The sequence below is a fragment of the Piliocolobus tephrosceles genome, chromosome 12, assembly GCF_002776525.5.
Source record: "Piliocolobus tephrosceles isolate RC106 chromosome 12, ASM277652v3, whole genome shotgun sequence".
Lineage (NCBI taxonomy): Eukaryota > Metazoa > Chordata > Mammalia > Primates > Cercopithecidae > Piliocolobus > Piliocolobus tephrosceles.
In genome coordinates, this window is record NC_045445.1 from 87425985 (window position 1) to 87439165 (window position 13181).

Consider the following 13181-nt stretch of genomic DNA (forward strand, 5'->3'; position numbering starts at 1 on the left):
GTTGGTAGCCAGATCTTCTCCCCTCTGGGGACCCAGAGTCTAGAAATTCCAGTGGGGAAACTCCCAGAAAGATACAAAGGGACCTAAGACAGGCTGTTGCCATGCAACACTAGAACAGAGTTCAGAATAATTGTAGCTGTCATATTATCTCATCCAGAGAGAATTAGATTTGGAGGCAGGGGAATAGACTAGATGACTTCCAAATGTCCTTTCCAGCTCCATCATTCGGTAAAGCAGTTTCATGGGAGCAGGAGGTAAGAGAAGAGTAAGAACAACACCCTAAAACAAGCTACTGTTGCAGGCAGCTAGAGAACGGAAAGTTAGATTAGTGGTCAATACTACTTCTATCACTGACTCACAGAGCAACCTTTCCCTCTCCAAGCCTAACACCAGAGTATAGATTAGTTAGTGTGGGTCCCACAAAGGCCTTCCTGCCCCACCAGCCCCCTCCCTACCCAGAGGGCTGTTAAAAGAAATGTGTAAAGGAAATTCCCAAGATGGTTCCTGCTCTATCTCTATCATCTACACTTTCACAAAGGGCCAAGTGAACTGAAGAACCAAAGTCGAGAGATGCAGGATCCTCTCTCATACAACCTCTCTTCCTGATCCTTTTCCCCACACTTAAGTCTGTAGGCAGGGCTGGTTCAAGGGTTAAAAGACTGAGATTCTGGCTCCTATTTACCAAGTACCACTTTAGTGCCACTCGAGTGGCTCAAGTAATGCTAGCAATGGCAGGAGAATAAACAGTTCACATAGCCCCTGTTAAAGTTTAGCTGAATGCTGACCCAGACACCTTCAAGTACTTCAAGGATCTAGGCTCTATGTCTGCTCACATTGATGGTCCCATCAAATGACCATTTGATTGCCTTTCCCCTGATCTGTTGATCTATGGCTAAAACCCCAGCAGATCAAAGAGGTGTTTCACCAAGACTGACCCTCTAACTAAGACCTGGATTCAAGTCCTAGCTTTGCAACTGGCATACTGCATCACTCTAGGTTAGTCTCCCCCTAACATGGTTTCAGTTTCATCATCTATACAATGAGAGGAATTGGAGTTTGTAGTTGTGGAGAGCCTTTTCAATACCAGCATTTAATAAATCCCAAAGAAGGAAACCAGAAACTCAAGAACATCTCAAACATTCAGAACACTCTTTTTTTAGGAAATCCAAGAAAGCCTCAAGTCCTTTGTGATCTTAAAAGAAAAAAAATTAAAGAAGGTAGGCTGGGGGAAAGGCCATTTCAAAAATATATATATAACCGAGCCGGGCGTGGTGGCGGGCACCTGTAGTCCCAGCTACTCGGGAGGCTGAGGCAGGAGAATGGCGTAAACCAGGGATGCAGAGCTTGCAGTGAGCCGAGATCGCACCACTGCACTCCAGCCTGGGCGACAGAGCGAGACTCTGTCTCAAAAAAAAAAATATATATATATATATAACTGTCATCATCACCAAAAAATGTAGATGGCAATTAATAAGCTTTTCCTTTCTGGCTACTAAAGCAGGCTCAGCAAACTGGCAACCAGAAGCAGAGTCCAAGGAATGGCAAGAAGGCAAGGGTGGCAGTGGGTAGTGAGGCATGTTTTTTTTTGTTTTTTTGCTTTTTTTGCTTTTGAGACGGAGTCTTGCTCTGTCGCCCAGACTGGAGTGCAGTGATGCGATCTCGGCCCACTGCAACCTCTGCTTCCCGGGTTCAAGCGATTCTCCTGCCTCAGCCTCCCGAATAGCTGGGATTACAGGTGCACACCACCACACCTGGCTAATTTTTGTAATTTTAGTAGAGACGGGGTTTCACCATGTTGGTCAGACTGGTCTCAAACTCCTGATCTCGTGATCCACCCGCCTCGCCCTCCCAAAGTGCTGGGATTAAAGGCTTGAGCCACTGCGCTCGGCCGGCATGTTTTAACAGATGTAGGGGTGGTTGGGCTGACTAGGAGGGACAATTAGCTATAAAAGTGAAACCAACCCTAGATAGGCTGTAGACATGCTGCATATGAATGAAGGAGTTTGATTTTCCACTACCTTTCTCTATCTGTCATACGCTAGAAATAGCCTAAAGCACATAAATGAAAATGGAGCAGAGAAAGGGAAATTTTTTCCCCTTTTAATTAACATTACCGGTTGGTATTCAGTGAACTAGGGTGTGCCCCTGAACACCTCGACCTTGGTATGAGGAATAAGAAAAGTAACAGGAGGCACGTGGTGACACTACTGAACCTTACCAGGAGACACACAAATGCCAACCTTGGCCACTTTGCTCAAATTACTCATTATTTCCCTTTATCTGAGGCCCATAAATTTCTGAGAACAGGGGGAAATTTGTTTGGAGCAAGAAAGGGAACTCAATGTCGAGAACTCAATCACTGGGTCAGAATAGAGGGTCAATGAGATGAGCATCGGAAAGCCTGGACCCCAATCTTGGCTCAGTCACCATGTGCCCTTAGGTAGGTCTTTCCCTGTAGGTCTTAATATCCTCATTAGTTTTTTGTTTTTGTTTTTGTTTTAAGAGAGTTTTACTAAATAGATAGTCTCCAAAGTCCCTTTCAGATTAGATTCTACAGTCTTAACAGACATAATATAGTTGCTTTTCCTAAAAGTTGACCATTCCTTGAGTCGAAGCATAGAAAATTATCTAATGCTTCCAGTCTATCAAAAAACTCAGCCCTCTCCCTCCAATTTGATTCAGGTTTCAGTCAATCTGCATAAAAATGCCTTCAGTATTTAGGTAACTTCATTACTCCAGGACTGACTACAAACAGCTTATACTTCAATCTCTCTCCGTTCCCAGGAAAACAATAAACACGCCGTCTTGTCTTCTTTTCCACTTTGACTCAGATGAGACGTTAATGTAAGTTTGAGGCAACTTCCAGGCCCATGATATTGTGTTTCAAAGTGGGCTATCTCAGAATTGAGGATGAGATATGCCACTACAGAAGAAAGGCCATGGAGCAATGTCTATTCCCAGGGATCCACCCAACTGTTCAGGCAAAGCCGCACCTTAAGAGGAGTCAGGACTCAACCGCAGAAAGAGACCCAAAGAGCCGCTCCTGACAGGATCTTTATAATCCTCTCTTGGCAGACAATGGGGTATTTTCCCCTCTCTCCAAAACCATTACTCTCTCCTTTGGGGGCAGGGGTTAGGGAAGAAAGTGTGTAAAAGTCTCATGTCCTAAAACCACAAGCAATTTAAAGGAGACAGACAGTGAAAGCACATACTTTTTGAAAACTTGGTGTTTCTGAAGGACAACGTTCTGGAAAGGCAAGAACGACTTGGCAGTGAAGCTGGTATACAGTAACGTGGCAACCAAAGCTCATCACAAACCCAAAAGGCTGGTCCCCCAACTTGCCTCCTCTCATCCCAGGGGCCTTCAGCCCTTTTCAAGGCTACTAGTCACTATCTCACCTCTACAAGTCTCAAGCAGTCCTGGGGAGACATATCTGGGAGCACTGCATTGCCTAGGCCAGCCCAACAAGCTGTTTGGCCTAAGGGACTCAAGTCAGGGTGGTCACCAGGCCTTTCTGAGCAAGGGAAGGGCCTCAGCAGCCATTTGGCATGACTTGCACAAAAGCAAGCAGAGCTCATTAGTCAGGCACACCCCTCCTCCCCTCTCCCTCCTGGGCATCCGGCCCCCCTATCCCCACTCCCAGGAGGCTTCTGTTCCTCTCATAACAGCCAGTGGGGTGGAGACGCATCCCCAAATCAACCACCACTCTAGAAAGGTGTGGCCCCACGAGAGAACCCACACCACACAAAATAGTCCGGAGGGGATAGGAGGAGATAGAGAGGCATTAAGCAATAGGAGGGGCAGGGATTTGGGGGTGGAGGGGAGGGAAAAATCGGTCCTCTCTCCCAGGAGATGAGGTAGGCCTCTCCTCAGACTGGTGCCTAAATAAGTGTTGGTGCTCTCGGGTGCATCCTCAATGACGATTTCCTCACATCTCTCTCCTCACCTCCTAGTGGAAAACAGCTGGAGCCACCCGGTGAGGCTGTGGGAAAGATGAGTGGGGGTGCCGGATCCTCCCCGAGTGGCTCCCTCCTTCCTCCCTGCTTCTCTGTTCCCATGGCCCCTCTTGGACATTGGCAGCCTTGCCCCAGAAATGTGTCAATTCCTGAGTTGGGGAAAGTGTAGTCTTCTGGACCAGAATCCTCTCCTCTGTGCCCATGGCCCGTCAGAGAAAAGGGGAAACCCCAGGCCCCAACGAAGCCGTCCTCACTGCTGCATCTCAGACACAGGGAACTGGAACCTGAGAAAGAGGCAGGCCTCGCCCTGTCCAAACTTCCAGCCTGGACACCCCCTCAACCCCTGAGGGCGCACCAGACCAGGATCCCACTCCGGTCCCCTCCCTACCCTTGGCTATGGCGGAGGGCGCGGCGTCCCAGGCGGGCCGGTGGCTGGCCAAGCCCTCAGCCATCAGCAAAGGGCTATGAGGCTCAGCCAGAGCCATTGGGGTCGACAGCGCCCACCCCCGGCACTCACCGTTTTGGGCATGGTGGCGGCAAAGGCAGCGGAGTTGGCGAAGTTTAGCTAGGACTGTCGGGCAGTGCTGAGCACGCAGTACACACAGCTCGGATTCGGTTGGCCGGGGACTCAGATTGGGTCCCTCACTAGCGTCGGGGCGACTGTTAGGCTTCCTGCTAACGGGCCACGACTTCACAAACCCCACCCAGGAAAGAGCCGCCCCTGTTGCGCCGCCCGCTCCTTTATGTGGCCCGGCTTCCGCGCCGCTCCCCGCCCTCGCGCCCGCCTCCCAGCCGACCGCTGGCCTTGCCCCGCCCAGCCCCGCCTGGCCCGGCCCGGCGCAGCCAGACCACAGCGCCCACGTGGGGGGCCCGGCTGGGCCCAGGCGGACCTAGGGTAGCTACCACTCCCGACCCAGACCCACCCCGCTCCTCTCCCACCCCCATCACAGCCCCTAGCCTTGCACGTCCTGGCCTTCCAGCCCCACCCCCACTCAGGCCCCAGACCCTGGGCCCTGACAGATGCTTACTCAGCCCCTGACTGCAACTTTCCACTGATGGGGAGCTCACTACCTATCACAGCTATCTTTTCCTTCTCTAGACAACTCTGGCTCTTAGAAAGTTCTTGCCGTATCTGAACTCCTTTTCTCTATGGCTTCCATCCATGGATCTCAGTTCTGCTCCCTGAGGCCACACAAATCCCCTGTTGTCCCTAACAGCTCCTCAAAGGCCTGAAGATCTCAGGTCCACAGGAAACTTCTCTTCTTTTGACTAAACTGCCTCACCTCTTCCAACACTTCATCCATTCTCTTCCGTAGGACTCTCCCCATTATATTTCCTACCCATCCTTGCTCAGTCCTCATTTATCTTTCCTTCCTCTAAATGCCAGTCTTCACCTTCCTCAAATCAGTGCCCTGATTCTTTAGCCCCTCCCCCAGTACATTCACTTTCTGATTCCCTGATGAGGCTGGCTATAATTCCCTCAGGTTAGATGTGACACCCCTAGTCCACACCCTTGGGGTTTGTCTGCGAGCTCCCTTTCTGCTTCTTGTCAAGGTCACAGAATCCCAGGATGGCAGTGTTCTAGACTGTTGAAGTCGTCTGGTCAAGTCTGAGTTTTAGGCTGAGTGTGGTGGCTCATGACTGTAATCTTAACACTCTGAGAGGCTGATGCAGGAGGATTGCTTGAGCCCAGGAATTTGAGACCGGCCTGGGGGACATATCAAGACCCCCTCCCATATCTATATAAAAAAATAAGTGAGGGCCAGACACGGTGGCTCACTCCTATAATCCCAGCACTTTGGGAGGCTGAGGCAGGCGGATCACCTGAGGTCAGGAGTTCAAGACCAGCCTGGCCAACATGGTGAAACCCCGTCTCTACTAAAATTACAAAAATTAGCCAGGCATGTGCCTGTAATCCGAGCTATTCAGGAGGCTGAGGCAGGAGAATCGCTTGAACCCAGAAGGCGGAGGTTACAGTGAGCCAAGACTGTGCCAGTGTACTCCAGCCAGGGTGACACAGTGAGACTCTGTCTTAAAAATAATAATAATAAAAAATAAGTGAGACCATGCACAGTGGCTTACACCTGTAATCCCACCACTTTGGGAGGCCGAGGTCTGCAGATCACTTGAGGTCAAGAGTTCGAGACCAGCCTGCTCAACATGGCAAAACCCCATCTCTACTAAAAATACAAAACAAAACAAAACAAAAAAATTAGCCGGGCGTGATGGCAAGCGCCTGTAGTTCCAGGCACTCGGGAGGATGAGGCAGGAGAATCACTTTCGGGAGGCGGAGGCTGCAGTGAGCCAAGAGTGGGCCACCGCACTCCAGCCTGGGCAATAGCTCGAGACTCAGTCTCCAAAAAAAGTAAAATAAAATAAGTCTGAATTTTAGTTTGAAAGTGGCTGGCAATAGTCCTTTATTCCTCCTCTCCTCTGGCAACCATGTGAAGGCATGGTCTGAGTATCCTTTGTGAGGTAAGGCACCACAGATGGTAAGCCGGTTTGAGACAATGGAAAGGATATTTGAGAGGTCAGGACACCTGGCTTCTACTCATAGCTCTGCCATTAACTCATCCTGTGACCACTATGTGGCCTTGGGTAATTCCCTTCCCCTCTCTGGGCTTGAGTTTCCATTTCTGTAGCAAGAAAGGACTGGACTCCTGGACTTCCAAGGTCTTTTCCCACTCTGACATTATAAAGGGATGAGAAAGGAAATATACTCCCTAGGACAATAGATGAGCCTAAGAGGATTGCATATGGGCTGGTCTTGCATTTGCATTCAGGAACTAGTAGTCTTATTCCATCCTCCTCTGCCTTCCCAGTCCAACAGTGTCCACAATTCAATGTGCCTCGGTTTCTCTCACTGCTGACAAGATTGATTGATGTGTGCTAGGGTAAACAAAGTTCCCTGCCAAGATCATTTCCTTGAGCTAAGCATTTGTTCAAAGAGCAGCACTCATCGGAAAGTCCAAACAGTCTTCGTGAGCAGTCGTCCCCAAGGAAGAGCAGCACTCACCAGAAAGCCTCAACAGCAGGAGTAGCAATGGCAGCTCATCACACTCCTTAATACTGCCATAGGCCCTTTTTCACCAGAAGTTCAAGGAACTCAACTGATTTCTTCACTCATGTTCACCTAGAACCCACAGGGGCCTGGCATGAAGCCAAATGCCTAAAGACAAAGAATTTACTTGGAGTCTCCAACTTTCTGGAAAGTGGAAACTCCCTCTGTGTCATTCCCTACCTCCCATGCCAACCACTCCCCACAACACACATGCACAGGGGAGAGTTGGGTAGAGAGTGTCAAGCAGCTGAACACACTACTAAAAGGGAAACAGGGACCAGATGTGGTGGATCACACCTGTAATCCCAGCACTTTTGGAGGCTGAGGCAGGCAGATCACTTGAGGTCAAGAGTTCAAGACCAGCCTGGCCAATATGGCAAAACTCCATCTCTACTAAAAATACAAAAATTAGCTGGGTGTAGTGGCATGTGCTTATAATCCCAGCTACTTGAGAGGCTGAGGCAGGAGAATTGCTTGAACCCAGGAGGCAGAGGCTGCAGTGAGCAAAGATCACGCCACTGTACTCTAGCCAGAGTGACAGAGTGAGACTCCGTCTTAAAAAAAAAAAAAAAAAAAACGAAAGGGGACAGAGAAGGCCAAGCAGAGCAGGAGCAGGGGGTGTCAGAGGCTGGGGGAGCTAAGAAATAGGAGGAAAGAGGGGCTGAGGGAGAAAGATGAGGTTGGACCTCTGGAGAGGAGAGGATGGGAAATAGAGGGAGAGCATAAACTATCAGAGACTAGTTAGTCCAGTCTCACTCCAGGTCAGAACTGGGGATCACAAAGAGGAAAGGACTTACTCAAGGCCAGACAGCTAATGTACAGAAGACAAAGAGCTCAGTTAAGAAGTTCTGGCGATAGTACAAGCAAGAAATTTTTTAAATATTATTTTCTCATGTTTTATTTTAGATACAAGGGGTACATGTGCTTGTTTGTTACATGAATATATTGCACTCAGGCAGTGAGCATAGTACTCATTAGGAAGCTTTTCAATCCATGTCCTCCTCCCTCCCACCTCTGGTAGTTTTCAATGTCTGTTGTGCCCATGTTTATGTCTGTAGGTGCTCAATGTTAAGCTCCCACTTATAAGTGACAACATGCGGTATTTGGCTTTCTGTTCCTGCACTAATTCACTTAGGATTACGGCCTCCTGTTCCATCCATGTTGCTACTAAGGACAATTGTATTCTTTTCTATGGCTGCACAGTATTCCATGGTGTATATGTACCACATTTTCTTTGTCCAGTCAACCATTTCTTTATCCAGTCAACCATTTTCTTTATCCAATTGACCACTGATCATGGGCACCTACATTGATTCCATGTCTTCGTTATTGTGAATAATGCCGCAATGAACATGCAAGTCCATGTGTCTTTTTGGTATAATGATCTATTTTCCTTTGGGTATATACCTAGCAATAAGAATGCTGGAACAAATGTAGCTGTGTTTTAAGTTCTTTAACAAATCTTCAAACTGCTTTCCACTGTGGCTGAAGTAATTCACATTCCCACCAATAGTGTATAAGCATTCCCTTTTCTCCACAGCCTTGCCAGCATTTGTTGTTTTTTTGACTTTTTAATACTAGTCATTCTGACTGATGTGAGGTGGTATTTCATTGTGGGTTAGATTTGCATTTCTCTGATGATGTGTGATGACAGGCTTTTTTTTTTTTTTTCATATATTTGTTGGCCACTTGTATGTCTTTTTCTGAGAAGTGTCTGTTCATGTCCTTTGCTCATTAGTTTTTTTTGTTTTGTGTTGTTTTGTTTTGTTTTGTTTTTTGAGACAAACTTTCACTCTTGTTGCCCAGGCTGGAGTGCAATTGGATGATCTCAGCTCACTGCAACCTCCACCTCCTGGGTTCAAGTGATTCTCCTGCCTCAGCCTCCCGAGTAGCTGGAATTATAGGTGCGTAACACCACACCTGGCTAATTTTTGTATTTTTAGTAGAGACAGGGTTTCCCCATGTTGTCCAGGCTGCTCTCGAACTCCTGGCCTCAGGTGATCCACCCACCTCAGCCTCCCAAAGTGCTGGGATTACACACATCCAGCCTTTTGCTCATTTTTTAATGGGGTTATTTATTTTTATATTATTGATTTAAGTGCCGTATAGATTCTAGATGTTAAACCTTTGTCAGTTGAATAGTTTAGAAATGTCTTCCTCATTCTGTAGGTTGTCTGTTTACTCTGTTGATAGTTTCTTTTGCTGTGCAGAAGCTCTTTAGTTTAATTAGGTGTCACTTGCCAATTTTTGCTTTTGTTGTAATTCTTTTTGAGACTTAGACAAAAATTCTTCACCAAGGCCTATGTCAAGAAGGGTGTTTCCTAGGTTTTCTTCTGTGATTTTTATAGTCTGAGATCTTAAATTTAAATATTTAATCCATATTGAGTTAATTTCTGTATATGGTGAAAGGTAAGGGTCTAGTTTCATGCTTCTGCATATAGCTAGCCAAGTATCTCAGCACCTTTTATTACATAGGGAGTTCTTTCCTATTGTTTGTTTTTGTCGACCTCATTGAAGACCAGATGGTTATAAGTGTGAGGCCTGATTTCTGAGTTTTCTATATATTGTGTTCCATTGGTCTATGTGTCTGTTTTTATACCAGTACCATGCTGTTTTGGTTATGATGGCCTTATAGTACAATTTGAAGTTGGGTAGTGTGATGCCTCCAGCTTTGTTCTTTTTGCTTAAGATTGTTTTGGCTATTTGGGCTCTTTTTTGGTTCCCTGTGAATTTTAGAACAGTTTTTTCTAATTCTGTAAAGAATGACATTGGTAGTTTGATGAGAATAACGTTGAATCTGTAAATTGCTTTGGGCAGTATGGCCATTTTAACCATATTGCTTCTTCCGATCCATGAGCATGGGATATTTTTTCATTTATTTGTGTCATCTCTGATTTCTTTGAGCAGTGATTTTTACTTCTCCTTGGAGAAATTTTTCACCTCCTTGGTTAGCTACTATACTCCTAGATATTTCATTTTCTTTGTGGCTATTGTTCTGTTTGGTTTCGAGACGTAGCATTGCTCTGTCGCACAGGCTATAGTGCAATGGCACAATCTCGGCTCACTGCAACCTCCGCTTCCTGAGTTCAAGCAATTCTCCTGCCTTGGCCTCCGAGTAATGGCGACTACAGGCATATGCCACCTTGCCTGGCTAATTTTTGTATTTTTACTAGAGACAGGGCATCACCATGTTGGCCAGGCTGGCCTCAAACTCCTGACCTCAGGTGATCCGCCCACCTCAACCTTCCAAAGTGCTGGGATTACAGGTGTGAGCCACAGCGCCAAGTCTCTTTGTGGCTATTGTAAATGGGGATGTGTTCTTGAGAAAAACTGGTAACAGTCCTACTGAAACTATTCTAAAAATAAATTGAGGAGGTGGGGCTCCTCACTAACGCATTCTGTGAAGTCAGCATCAGCCTAATACCAAAATCTGGCAGAGACACAATGAAAAAAGAAAACTTCAGGCCAATATCCCTAATGAGCATAGATGCAAAAGTCCCTAAAAAATACTAGCAAATGAATCCAGCAGCACGTCAAAAAGTTAATATGCCATGATCAATAGGCTTCATTCCTGGAGTGCAAACCTGGTTCAACGTATACAAATCAATAAATGTGATTTGCCACATACACACAATTAAAAACAAAAATCATATGATCATTTCAATAGTACAGAAAAAGGTTCCAATACAATTCAACATCCCTTTATGATAAAAACACTCAGCCGGGCACGGTGGGTCATGCCTGTAATCCCAGCACTTTGGGAGGCCAAGGTGGGTGGATCACGAGGTCAGGGATCAAGACCATCCTGACTAATACAGTGAAACCCTATCTCTACTAAAAATAAAAATAAAAAAAAAATTGCCAGGTGTGGTGGCGGATACCTGTAGTCCCAGCTACTCGGGAGGCTGAGGCAGGAGAATGGCATGAACCTGGGAGGCGGAGCTTGCAGTGAGTCGAGATCGCGCCGCTGCACTCTCCAGCCTGGGTGACAGAGTGAGACTCAGTCTCAAAAAAAAAAAAAAAAAAAAAAAAACCCTCAACCAACTAGGCATCAAAAGAACATACCACAAAATAATAAGAGCCATCTATAGGTGGTTCACGCCTGTAATCCCAACAGTCTGAGAGACCGAGGTGGTCAGATCACTTGAGGTCAGGAGTTCGACACCAGCCTGGTCGACATGGTGAAACCTTGTCTCTACTAAAAATATAAAAATTAGCCAGGCATTATGGCAGACACCTGTAATCCCAGCTACTTGGAAGGCTAAGGCAGGAGAATCACTTGAACTCGGGAGGTGGAGGTTGCAGTGAGCTGAGATCACGCCACTGCACTCCAGCCTGGGTAACAGAGGAAGACTCCATCTCAAAAAAATAAAACAAAACAAACAAATGAAAGAGGCATCTATCACAAACCCACAGCCAACGTCATACGGAATGGGGAAAGCTGAAAGCCTTTCCCCTAAAGGACTGGAACAAGACTTGGCCAGGCACCGTGGCTCACGCCTGTAATCCCAACCGTTTGGGAGGCCAAGGTGGGCAGATCACAAGGTCAGGAGTTCAAGATCAGCCTGGTCAACATGGTGAAACCCCATCTCTACTAAAAATACAAAAATTAGCCAGGCGTGGTGGCGCGTGCATGTAATCCCAGCTACTTGGGAGGCTTAGGCAGGAGAATTGCTTGAACCCAGGAGGCGGAGTTTGCAGTGAGCCGAGACTGCGCCACTGCACTCCAGTCTGGCAAAAGAGTGAGACTCCGTCTCAAAAAAAAGAACTGGACTGGAACGAGACAAGGATGCCCATTCTCACCACTCCTATTCAACATAATGCTGGAAGTCCTGGCCAGAGCAATCAGGCAAGTGAAAGAAATAAAAGGTGTCCAAATAGGAAAAGAAGAAGTCAAACTATCTCTCTTTGCAGATGATATGATTCTATACCTAGAAAACCACATAATCTCTGCCCAAAGGCTCCTAGATTTGATAAACAGCTTCAGCAAAGTTGTAAAATACAAAATCAATGTACAAAAATCAGTAGCATTTCTATACACCAATAATGTTCAGGCTGAGAGTCAATAAATAAAGCAATACATTTTGAGGGCTAGAACCAGAGAAGTAGTGCCTTCCTCCCCACTTCACCAAACAGAAGCTGGTTATAGTGATTATGGTCAATAGCTAGACATTGTTTAGGGGCTAGACATTAAACACTTTGGCTAGGAGGTACTCATCTCAGTTATGCCAGAGCAGAGCAGAGGCAGCTGAGGTGCTATCTTGTTCTTCAAGATGGCAGTGAAACAGCTTTGTTTCCTACCTCCTTGTAAACCACTTCATGCCTATATTGCTCAAACTTCTGATAGTCCCCCCACCTTACCCCCTACTGTGATCCTATTTGAACTGAGAGTTAGATCAATCATCCTGGGGCCAGAGTAATACCCATGAGTAAAACTATTTAGATCTGATGAGGTTTGTCAGTGTTTCTAGAGAGAAGACATAGAAATAGGAGCCATACGTCTACATATAGGTTGGTTACTCTGTGAGAGGAACATAAGGAGTATGAAGACATTTGCGTTTTCAGACAAGCTCAATTCAGAAAGTTCTAAGGGAGACAGGCAAGTCTTTTTCAAGCAGTACAGCTAATGAGGGCCAATATGAGCAGAAGTGGTACAGGGACACTCTGGAGCTGGAGTCCAAGGAAGCTAGGGGCATCTGAGTCAGTGGGCAGGAGATGCAAAGGAATGTTTGATCAGGGCTTTAGGGCCAGAGTTGGGGTCCAGTTGGAAAGGCTCAGGATTCCTTGGGGGCTGGGAAGATTCTGGAGCTGCAGTGAGTCTGGGCATCAAAGTCAAGGGAACGGCAAGCAAGAACTGCATGAAGCTGATTTATGTGATGCCGGGAGTGACGGCACATGCCTGTAATCCCAACACTTTGGGAGGCCAAGGCTGGTGGATCACTTGAGGCCAGTAGTTCGAGACCAGCCTGGCCAAAATGGTGAACCCTATCTCTACTAAAAATACAAAAAATTAGCCAGACATGGTGGTGGGTACCTATGGTCCCAGCTACTTGGGAGGCTGAGGTAGGAGGATCACTTGAACATGGGAGGCAGAGGTTGCAGTAAGCCAAGATCACGCCACTGCACTCCAGCCTTGGCAACAGAATGAGACTCCATCTCAAAA

The 13181-nt window shown here is 46.7% G+C and overlaps 1 protein-coding gene across 1 annotated transcript in view; it reads right to left on the reverse strand.

Moving 5' to 3' along the window:
- The window catches only part of MSN (moesin), a 74683-nt gene extending 69947 nt beyond the window's left edge, over positions 1–4736 (reverse strand). The window contains exon 1 of the mRNA XM_023198422.1: positions 4475–4736. Coding sequence (XP_023054190.1) covers positions 4475–4486 — 12 coding nt within the window. The 5' untranslated portion in view covers positions 4487–4736. The remainder of the gene's footprint in view (positions 1–4474) is intronic.
- Between the last annotated feature and the right edge of the window lie 8445 nt (positions 4737–13181).